This window comes from Ixodes scapularis, unplaced genomic scaffold, assembly GCF_016920785.2.
Source record: "Ixodes scapularis isolate PalLabHiFi unplaced genomic scaffold, ASM1692078v2 PGA_scaffold6__148_contigs__length_123643588, whole genome shotgun sequence".
Lineage (NCBI taxonomy): Eukaryota > Metazoa > Arthropoda > Arachnida > Ixodida > Ixodidae > Ixodes > Ixodes scapularis.
Window position 1 is genome coordinate 117836477 of NW_024609881.1, and position 11549 is coordinate 117848025.

Genomic DNA, 11549 nt, shown 5'->3' on the forward strand with positions numbered 1-11549 from the left:
GCCTGTGAGCAGAAAACAGATTCCTGCAATGCAGTTTTTATCACTATTATCGTCGCAGTGTATGGCATCTGTGCCAAACTATAATGGCGGCCTTTTTGAGGCTAATGAAGGAAGGAGTTGAAGATACTTCCAAATGGAGGGTATATGAGGCCTCCACGTCCGAGACGTCAGTAAAACATGACGCACGACTTAGATACAAGGTGTGCGTAAGCGTTTGTTTTGGAGTGGACCAATCAACCGCTTGGCACGAGTTAGGCTATAAAGCCATACATGTGCCAAGCGATTGATTGGCATAAGTTTGTGGCGAAAATTTAATCGAGGGTCTTGTGGGTCACCGCTTTCTACTGGTCAGTTCCTATGTTCACACCATCGAAACTGAAACAAACGAAGAATCACGAGGTGATCGAAGATCATTACCTGCCATTTACATTCGAAGGTTACGGTGCTCGGTAAAATACGCTTTCATGACCGCCATTAGTTTGAGGATAGTGAAACAGAGTTTTTAACCACCAGATGGCGCTGAATTTCGTAAAACGGGGTCTATTTGTGTTTGTCCCTGTTCACTCTGAATCTTTGTAAGATCGATATTTAGGAAAACACTATGCTTATTTAAACTGGAAAACTGGGCAGTGTCCCACTCTGAAGCCGGGCAACAGAGCAAACATTATGACTCTCCAATGGCGTGGCTCTTTACCTTTTTGGTTTTGTTGCTCCGCTCGGACAAAGGCGTTGATTATTCTCATAATTCCCGGAAGACGCAGAAGCCCTGTAAGCAAGCCGGAAATTGTAAATAGTACTTACGAAAGCTTTTCGCGTATTTAAGAGTCTGGCTCAAATGACTGACACCTTAAGGAACATAAGGCGTGGCGATCACCGCTGAGCATCTTACTATTGATCCGCAGCCAGTAGGCTTCTGGCATTAGTCGATAAGAACAAAAGAGAGCCATCACGAAGCAAGGAGCGAGAGTACGTAAAGCTACTCCCTGCGGTTTTTAAACAGTGAGTGAATATAAGTACCAGAGGTGATGATATATCATACAAAGACAGTCTGCGAACCGCGATATCCGTGGTTCCAATGCCGCGTGCCAAGTTTTCTTCTTGAACTCATTGCCACGCGGCATTCGAAGCGCGGATCTCGCGGAGACTCGTGTTCGAATCTGTATGCAGACTGCATTTTGTACAATGTATAAGCAGTGTGACCCCGGCTTAAGAGTTAAGACTGTATGTTGCTAGGGGTCCATACCTTGGTCCCGTTCCACTCCATGCATGTAACGGCTGACGGCTCGGTAGATAGCATACGCACGAACCAGCGCTGTAGGAAAACCGGGAATTGAAAAAAATTCTCCTTGACTTTTGTGCATATTCTAGAGTTTTTAATTATATCAGCATAACGAACATAACTATTTTGACGAGAAGTATACACATACGGCAAAACAGGTATGGCCCCACACACACACACACACCAAAGAACGTCGCGAGTTGAAACTGAAACATTTCAAATCCTGCTGTAAACAACATTGCCTTTGTGACCTTTCGAACATTTGTTTCTAACATAAAGGCCCGCTCACACACTTGCGTTTGCTTCGACCGAGTTCTTGCCTTTCTTAAGACGGGAAACCACACTGGCACGCTGGCGCCATCTATGAGGTGACCCTGGAACTGCATTTTCATAAAGCGAATGTTTTCGTTTTAATTTTTTTGCAGTAGTTGAGAGGTCAAATGTACTTCCTAGAAATGGCCGTTTACAACATTGTCAACAATTTCTCAGGCAAAAAAAGAAACGTAATGCACGAAACGAAAATAGAAAAGTAGGGAAATGCCAAGGGTTCCATGGCCAGCTGATAGATGACGTGTGTTCTCTCGCCGAAAGAGGTCCCCAGAGGTTGTAACTTGTAAGCCACTTGGTCGAAATGTCTCACGTGTGTAAACCAGCCTTAACGGGTAACTTAAAAAAAAAGTCTACCAGAAGCTCCAGAGTACTTGTCAGCTAAGTTTAGGTAAGAAATCTTATGCAATCTTGTACGCAGCAAGGACGATGACAAAAGAAGAGAACAGGACACAACAAGGTGCGCCTTGTTGTGTCCTGTTCTCTTCTTTTGTCCTCGTCTTTGCTGCGCACAAGACTATATAAGATGTCAAACCAACTCGCCCAAACACACACTCTTCTTGTAAGAAATCTAGCCCACCAAAAATTATAGCTTTTTTTTTTTCTAGTTCTTCAAAACGCCGCTTTAATCACCCCCGTGCTTTGCTTGAGCATAGACGATTATGCGGGACACATTGTTGTTAGCGTACAATAACTTGTCTTCTTAATTTTGCGCTATCACCACCATATTTATCGCAGTTATGCTTTAGATTATATAAAATGCAACTATTGTGGTTTGGTTAGAATGTATATTTTTATATTTATGCAAAATTTCAAAAACTTTGATAGCCCTTAAAAAAATTAGATTTTCAATTAGTTTAGGAAAAAATGGGTCTCGCACACATTATTTTTCTTCTTCATTTCACTCAGTGGTATAAAAGGAGCGAATCAGTTTATTTTAGTCGGCTATTTTAAGTGTGTTTCCATGCCCCCCGTGTGCGCGAGAATGTTTTTTTTTTTTTTTGCATGTGCATAGCGCCAAGAACATACAAATTAAGGCATGTCAAAACTAACACCAGATTTATAAAAAAAGGAGGTCCAATACTATAAACTGTGAAAATTCCACTCAGTTATCGCAAAATAATAAAAAAAAAACACGACGCCCAGCAGCCAATGGGAGCCTACTCATCAAATCGCTACCACAGACTACAGGCTTCGCTCCATTGGGACAGGGGAATTTAGGAGCCGTTTGGCGCGCGACTTCAAAAGTCGATAACACCGGTTCGCTCCATAAGACAGCTGATGCTTTCGCATTAAAAAAAAAAAATGGTTCCTCTAGCTGGCGCATGCTCCGTTTTAAGGGTATATGTTGCTAGGAGTCCATACCTCGGTATCGCTCCACTTGGTGCACGTTAAGGCCGGCGGCTTGGGGGTTACCAAACGGACCAACCAGCGCTGTAGACAAACCGTAAATTAAAAAAAAAAAAAAAAAAAATTCTTAATATTTTTTATATTTTAGAATTTGTATTTACATCAGCATAACAAAAACAAATTAACACTTTGATGAGAATTTACAAACGTGTAGCAAAACAGACATGCAAAAAAAAACGTTGTGAATTGAAACTGAAACATTTCAAATCCTGCTGTAAACAACACTGCCTTTTTGACCTTTGGGCATTTTTCTAACGTAAAGGGATGCTGAACCGGAATCTGGATTCCACAAAACACGGCGGCAAAAGCGTGCAACGGGATTCCACAAACATCAAAACATCACTCATACAACGATATATCGAACGGATGACTGTATTTAAAAAAAAAAAAAAAATGGAGGCGCATTTGACAGGTATGTTTACGTCTTGTTTCCCTTTGAACTGTCGAGAAGGAGAGAGAAGGGCCTCGCGTCTTCTCCGCCTCGCCGCCTTGACGGAGCAAAACGAAGAGAGGAGGAAACGAGATATCTTGACGTCACGCGCCTCGTCGGCCTCGTTGAATCTCTACTTTTTTTCTATTTTTTTTTTTTCTTTTCCAAGATAGCGGTTGTTGATTCTAGATATCATCGCCTTACGAGTAGTGTTGTAGGGATTGTAGCGTCCCGCCTACAGCTCCTGCATTGTTTTCTGAAATTCAAATTTCGGTTCACTATCCTTTTATTTCACACACTTGCGTTTCCTTCGACGGAATTTTTCTAATCTCTTACCAGGAGAGAACACACTGGTATGCTGGCGCCGTCCATGAGGTTACCCTAAAACGGCATTTGCTTAGAGCGATTTTTTTTTTTTTTTTTTGTATTTGAGAGATTAAATTAACGAGAAACGGTCGCTTATAACATTGTGAAAAGCATTTCAGGCGAAAGAAATTAATGCGAGAAAAAATAGGAAAGTCCGGAAAGGCCAAGTGTTCCACGGCCACCGAATAGATGGCGTGAGTGTGTTCTCTCGTCTAGAGTCCAATTAGCCTCGATGGTGACATCACGTTCATGACTTCAGTGTTCGCTCGACACTACCAGCATTTTAGAAGGTTCGCCGTGACGTCATCACGTGAGCATCGTGATGAGGTCACGTAGCATTATGAAGGAACATGACGCTGCGACGCCATGGTATCACTCGATGTGACCAGCCGTACCCTCGCGTATAATGATTTTTGGGAAGAAGTCCCCAAGGTGGGGACGATTTATGCAAGAATCAGTTGATTTCCGCTTAAAATGGAGCGAAAATCTCTAGGCACCCGCCGACTGGTGGCCCCTAAAAAAAACAAAAAAAAAAAAAGAACATCCGGTTCGAAAATTTAATTCCGGGACGTCTCCGTGACTAGCGGAGCGCTCTGCCAACTGAGCCAACCAGGAGTTAGATAGTCGGCAGAGCAAACCACTGTTAACGTTTTCCACCAATCTCGATGGTAAACCCTACAAGGGTGAGATCGGGCGCGTTAACGTTTAGATATACCGATTTTTGTAAACTTCATGTCTCGTGGTCACGTGACGTCAGTGTCGTATGACGTCACAGTGTCATGTGGCGGCTTAAGACCACGTGGACACACGACGTAACTTCACGGGAAATTCCGTGACGTCAGGTGACATCCGTTTCCCCCCTTTCCCCAAAAAAAACGTCCATATTATGAGGTGTCCGTGATAACGAGACAAAAGTTCACGTATTAATCCAGTTCCTTCCCAAAACCGTTGTCTATTTACGGCGTATTATTGGAGTCTGTAATAACGAGACATTAGTCGTATAAATGTATGCAGTTAGAGTCAATCTTGGATATACCGAAGAGACTGGCAGTTTTTACCTTGGTGTCGCCTCTGGGCCTGGACAGCGTGGTTCTTCCTTCCAGCTTGCCGAGGGCCTTGCCCTGGCAAGCGGGGGCCTTGTGAATCCACGTGGCTCGGTTTGGGATTGTCGTGAACTATATAAGGAAATAATCATATGCAATCACTCGTGACACCATTGTTTCAAGATGAAATGTAATAACATAAAAATGTAACCTCAGAAGGAAGTAGGTGGATGCTGTGGTATGCAGGATTATCTTTAAAAAGTCGAAGCACATCAGCAGAAAGCACGCTGTATCCACAAGGTACTACTCTAATTTTTGTTGGCAGCTTTCAAACTGCATTTGGCACATCGTGCTCATGTCACCTTATGTTCCCAAGAAAAAAACAAAAATCAGTCGAGCAGGACAGAAAGATTAGAGCATCCATGTTTGTCTTGTCATCGTTGATGTTGTTTCTGATTTGCAAAATAATGAGTGTAATTAAAAGCTAGCACCTGCAAAATGCTCCGTGAACATGACGAGCTCTATCGCCTAAGCACTAGCTGATCAAAGTGAAAACATATTTTGTGGCCCCTTCAAATCTCCCAATTGTTTTTCTAGATGTAAAGTGTTTTCAAGTGGGACTGTCTCCTGTTTGTTGGGTTTTCAGTGAAAATAAAAATTTTCTGGTGAATTTGTTTTCTACAGGGTCCTTGCAAGTGGTGGCCACATTTTAGACAGTAAGAACATTTCCTATTTTAATGAAAATTAAAAAAAAACTATTAGCGAAAAAATGTTTCAAGTGTATGCAAACTGGTGCGTATTAATCATGACGTGAAAATCCTGAGGCTGGGAACGAAACTTGAGGATAAATTAGAAGGGACAGAAGACAGACACAACTAAATATTTAAAAACTGGCATACACACACAGATCGTCTTCAACTTATCACTGCTCAGTGCTTTGTGTACATTCACTTCTGCAGTTTCGTATCTTTAGCGCATTATGGGTGCTTTTATCCATTTTTACTCAGGTTTGCGGGTGCTTTTGTCTGCTGTTGGTGTGTTTTTCTGGAGACCTCTTGTACGGGCTCTTTCAACACGGTTTTATTTTTCGTTTGTGTTGGCTGGCAAATTGATGAGCTGTTTTTGCTTTTATGTTGCATATAATTTGTTTATTTTTTCTTTGTATTCACGACAGTCTGCTTTCTTTGTGTGTTTTTGTTCTGAGCTCGTACTGGAGGGTCTGTCGAGATTATTTTGGGAATTTTCCCATACACGTTCATAATAAAGTGTTGGCAATGTAACACATTCTAAAAACAAATGTAGTAAAAGTACCACCTGCCTTTACCTTAACATTTAGGAGTAGCTGCTATAGCATTAGCATCATCCGAAGACTATGTGTATATTGCACTTTAGTGTTCGCTATTTACTAAAACTCCCATCCTACTTCGAAATAATTCTTTCAAAATATGGTATGTTAGTGGAGTGCAAAGCCAATAATTAAAACATCCAACTCTACACATTGCCATAAAATATCGACCGCAGTTTTTTGTGGTTTTTTTTTTTTTTTTTTTGCTATTCAATAGTCATTGTTTTTGCCTCCCAGGATTTTAATGGATGAACATATTTAAATGAATTACGCGCTGTCTTGTCCGCTAGTTCCATGTCGTCTCTTCTAGGCTTTGCCTTCCTTCCAAAGTGTTCTCCGCGCAGGTGGCGCTGCCTTCCGCCAGTAGGCGACACTACAGCATGGTCTCATGACAGCAGGGTAGTGCCTATTCGCAACTCCAACGCCCTATAGGTGGCGGGGCGGTAGTTCCAAGATGGCGGAAGAGACGGGGATAGATTCTCCAGGATATCCCGTGCGCCTGCTCGCGCTGACGCTGTTCAGCGCGCTAAAAATTATTTATTTGTCTACAAATGCGAACCGTTTAGGGAGGGGTCATATTACAGGTGACGGAGACGCTGATGCACGTTGGGAAAACGAGCATGCTGATATTTAAAAGTTGCAGAAACCTCAAATTGCGAAGCTTTGTTGTGGGTGAGCGCGTTTTAGGCACCGGCCACGTTACTGTTTGTGGCGGAATAATTTTGAGGGTGATGAAGATATGTTTGCGGCTTTGCCTGGCCATTAGTTCTCTAAAAAGAGAGCCGCGAACGGTGACCGTCAAGCTTCGGAAGAGCAGCGTTCAAAGCTGTTGTGAGGCTGTGACTTCGCGTCACAGCCTCACAACTCGCTGCTCGCCGTCTCGGTTTTAGTGTATTGCAACACGTAATGGTTATTGATAGAAAGTTTGTTACCGCATGCTACCGTGCGGTGTAGCCTTAAAACCGCGAGCTCGCGCTGCGCCTTTGAAGCACAAATTTCAATGCGCGCCAGGAGCGTTGCCGTGCTCATATCACTCTAAAAAAAAAAAAAAGAAATAATGTAGTTCTTACACCCCTTGTCACGTATACGACGCTCCAAAACTTCAGTTCGCCGTGCAGCCCACTGACGTCGAACTGAAGGTAGGGTGTACTGACGGCCCCAACTTTTACGAAAGGCTTGATGGCGGCGCAGTACAAGATATTAAACAGCTAAAGTACGCGTCAAAGAGTACCGGAAAAAACACGCACGCACACACACACACAAAAAAAAACAAGGTTTTGCAGTAGGGCCCAGAAAACCCCGATTATTATTATTATTATTTCTTTTTTTTTTTACAGTCATTTACGCTTACTTAGGCTATTTTAAAAAGTTGCACAACTCGGCTATCAAGCCGCTCGTGAAAGTTGGCAGCGCTGGTTGAACGTCAGTTTGCTGTACGTCCAACCGAAGTTTAGGGGTGTCGTACGCTATGCAAAAACTACCTATTAATATACTCGGCGTGTTTAGGGGTTTTATTTATTGCTCTATTAAAATACATATTTTAATATACCGTACATTTGTTGTACCGTGTTATTTGCAACATTGCGGTCCATCTGGTCAAAACTGCGCGTTAAGCTCTCGTCACAAACGGCTGGCTAACACAGACGCGCTTAAAATGCTCCGAGCATTTCTTTTTTTGCTTTTTAATTACCGGAAAGCAAGTACAGGTATTCTGTCTTTTTAAAGTGCTTGTAATAAATGGTCATGTTCCTTGTAACGGCCTTAAAACGCGAACCCGTTCCCGATTTGTGTTGCTCAACATACCGTTGCGCGACGAGTTTTCTCCTACTTATGGCGAAGAATAGACTTTCCGCAGACCGTACTATTGAGTTCTTAATTATTAGCCGGAGCGTTTTCTATCACGTTGAGTACAGATTGAGCTGGCGGCCATGCACAATACCAGAAATCCGCAGCGAATGCAATACACGAAAAGTCCCTAATGAAATTAGACATCCCGGCCCTTCGTGCAAGGCTGTTGCAAGGCGGACCACAAGAATTCCTTTTATAACGCGCTCACTTTTTTCGTTAAAAAGGCTTCGCGCATCAACGCCGACAGCCCCTGCCACCGTTTCCATGCCGCCGCAGCCGCCGCCGTCCCCGCTCCTCTGGTTCTCCGTTCGTCCGCGGGAGGGCGAGCGGCGCGCTGGAGTTGCGAATTATGTTCCCGCTTCTTGCATCGTGATTGGTTCTTCGGTGTCCCTGTCACCTAATGTCGCAATCTGACTGACTCCCCACGCCCTGCGTTTTTCAAGCGCAGCGCAAGTTTTTCTGCTTCTTGCCCAGAGGTTGCGATGACGTCAGAACGCCGAGCTCTTATTGGCCGACTGAAAAAAAAAAAAAATAGTGGGTAGACCTTAAGGCATCTATCATTGAGGACTACCGTATAATTGAAGCCAATCAGAACTCGGGATCGTTCTGACGTCACCACAACCCCTGTGCAAGATGCAGACGACTTGCTCTCCGATAGTCAACTACTCCGCTACTGCTTGATGCGGTTATCGAATATTAAAAACAATAAATGAGCTGTGTTATTCTATAAAGTGGGGGATGGTAGGGTAAACGGGTCACTTTGGCATTAATGTTGTACCACAAAAAACTGCTGTATATTTTATTGAGAAATTTTATGTTTTTTATGGTAAACACCCTTAACATTAACTTTCTGTTGCTTCTTTTTTTTTTTGTCTTTTTTTATAATTTTAGTTACTGGATGTCAACTTTTAGGCTGAGTTCCAGTTCTTGTAATTTTCTTTTCTCAGCAACAAATTATAGGATACCCAATTAATTTTGCAAGTATCTTGCACGTGTTTATGACTTTAAACTGAACTTGAAATAAGTTTGAACATGCGGCAAGCCAGAAAAAAAATATATTGTTCTTAGTTGTTATAAGAGGGTAACTTTCTTATTTGAATTTTTTTAACATTATAATGTAGTGAATTCTATAAACTTTTATGTTCGAATTGTTGGCAAGATATTTTACTATAAGCTGTGACATTTTAGTGTAATCGGATAAGTAGTTTCTTAGTAAAGGTACTTCAAAATTAAAAAAAAAAATTGCAAAAATGTCCTTTAAAAAAACATAATCTTATGTCTTCCCATTTGTGACAAATGTTCAAAAGGCTCCAGCAGAATGCATGTCCCTTGTTGCTTTCGTTTCATCCTCCCCAGAGGCTTTCTTCGTGTCCCTCTACCTTCTGTGTCGTTCCTTACTTTCCCTACGGTAGGGCCTTCGAGGCATTAATAAATTAAATAAATTAAAATATTGGGTGTTCCAAGGAGCGACCAGGCTCTTTAAAGCGACCACAAAATTCGGTTTCTTAACTTATCGCGCTACGACTTTGTGCAACGTTGCCCACAGATGGTGCTTTTTTTTTTTTTTTTGTAAAATTTGCAAAGAGCGAACTTACCTGAGGAAAAAGTAAAGAAAGAAAAAGGCTTAGTTCCTATGGAAACGCAGCGAAGCCACTGGTTTTCAAACAATACGGCGCCGTTTACCACGGGAGACAAGAGAAGGCGCAAGCGATCGCGACGCCAACTGCCGCCAACGAACGAGCATACGGTGCCGAGAGCCGGCGTCTTTAGCAGACGATCGTTTCGACTCAAAACCGGCGCGCGTTCCGCAGGCGGCGACAGTCGCAGAACCAAAGACAGACATGGTAGTAAAAAGAAACTGCAAAGCAAACGAAATCAGTACCCCAAAAATAAATTTAAAAAAAACAGTCAAAATATTCCTACAAGCCATTTTTTAATCGATTATGTGTCCACTTAATGTTTTATTAGTAAGGATGATAAAATAATGCATTGTCCACTAATATCAAAAAAGCTCGCGCCGCTTTTGAGTCGAAAAGATCGTGTGCTGAAGACGCCGGCTCTCGGCGCCCTATGCTCGTTCGTTGGCGGCAGTTGGCGTCGCGACCACTTGCGCCATTTCTTGTCTCCCATGCTAAACGGCGCCGTATTGTTTGAAGACCGGTGGTTTCGCTGCGTTTCCATAGGAGCTAAGCCTTTTTATTTCTTTACTTTCTCCTCAAGTAAGTTCGCTCTTCGCAAATTTCACACAAAAAAAATGCACCATCTGTGGTCAACGCTGCACAAAGTCGTAGCGCGATCGGTTAGGAAACCGAATTTTGCGGTCGATTTAAAGAGCCTGGCCACTCCTTGAAACATCGAGTATTAATTAAAAAAATATAAACAAACATGTGCGTGGACCAGTTTTAAATAACAGGGGCGCGGATTTCGGCGCCATATTTAAGTGTCTTAGAGCGCTTGTTCGAGCTCGCCGCTTCCCAGTTTCGTTCCTCAGACTGCCTATAATTTTTCAGTACTAACAAACTTATTTTTTGGTTGGTTTACATGCGATTGACTTGGTCAGCCAAGCAATGAACTTACATTAGGCACATACCTAAAAAGAGTCAGCACGCGGGTTTTTACGTGTCACTGGGTGTTTTGGGTATCGAACAAGCGATTTGAATTAACAATTATCTTAAGAGGGTAGGTATAAGATTATATTACAGGGTACGGCGTAACATTAAGTGTCATTCTACGATATATGTACGGCATAAACCGATAATGGCAAGGGAAAGGTGCATGTGTTAAAAAGACATCCCTAGTGTTTGTTCGTTTGCTTTTCCCCGCTCATTTTAATTATTATACCTTCCTTCAGTATATCTCCCAACATCAGATTCGAATAACGAGACGTGACACTCACGGCTTATGGCTTCGGTCAGACAGCTCAAGCTCAGGCATAGCGCAACGGTGAACAGAAGGATCTTCATGGCCCTTGCTCTGTGGGGCGCAGTCGGTGTGTAGGAACCCTTCCAAGCTACACGCGTTAAATACTCTGCTTCGTGCTTAAGGTCATTGAGCTTGTTTTTAAACAAAGCTGATCCCATCGGGCGAACATCCGAGGCGCTACGGGAGGAAATTTATGCAGGGTTACGGAGCTGAACATCTGGAACGCTGCTTTCTCTGGAAAGCGGTATAGTGTGCCTACATTACAGGAGTGCTTGTATTCAGCTCTTCGATCAGGGTCACGTGGTTTATGGACCGCGTTTGCAACGCGTGCTGCGAGGAGGGGACCAAAAATCGTGTATCGTCTGCGTCCTATGCAAGCGCCTCCGCCTGTCTGCCTGCTTTCCTTCGCGCCACGTGACAACCAGCGCATGCGCACTAGCGACAAATCTCCATTGTTTTGAGCTGCTCCTTCTCGTTAAATTTAGGCTCTCTAGAAAGTGGGTGCTAGTCATCAAGCCCGGGGTCGGTCGACCTCGCAGTGACTTTCTGATTGAATTTTACACCCCGTTTCCTGTGTGG

At 43.1% G+C, this 11549-nt stretch overlaps 1 protein-coding gene across 2 annotated transcripts in view; it reads right to left on the reverse strand.

The window, feature by feature from the left end:
* Positions 1–11024, reverse strand: part of LOC8033437 — a 31976-nt gene extending 20952 nt beyond the window's left edge. For both annotated transcript variants that reach the window (XM_040211124.2, XM_029969741.2), the window contains exons 1-5: positions 10945–11024; positions 4871–4987; positions 2972–3040; positions 1244–1312; positions 695–766 (exon numbers count right to left, since the gene is read on the reverse strand). In XM_040211124.2, the coding sequence (XP_040067058.1) occupies positions 695–766; positions 1244–1312; positions 2972–3040; positions 4871–4987; positions 10945–11011 (394 nt within the window). In that variant the 5' untranslated portion in view covers positions 11012–11024. The remainder of the gene's footprint in view (positions 1–694; positions 767–1243; positions 1313–2971; positions 3041–4870; positions 4988–10944) is intronic.
* Between the last annotated feature and the right edge of the window lie 525 nt (positions 11025–11549).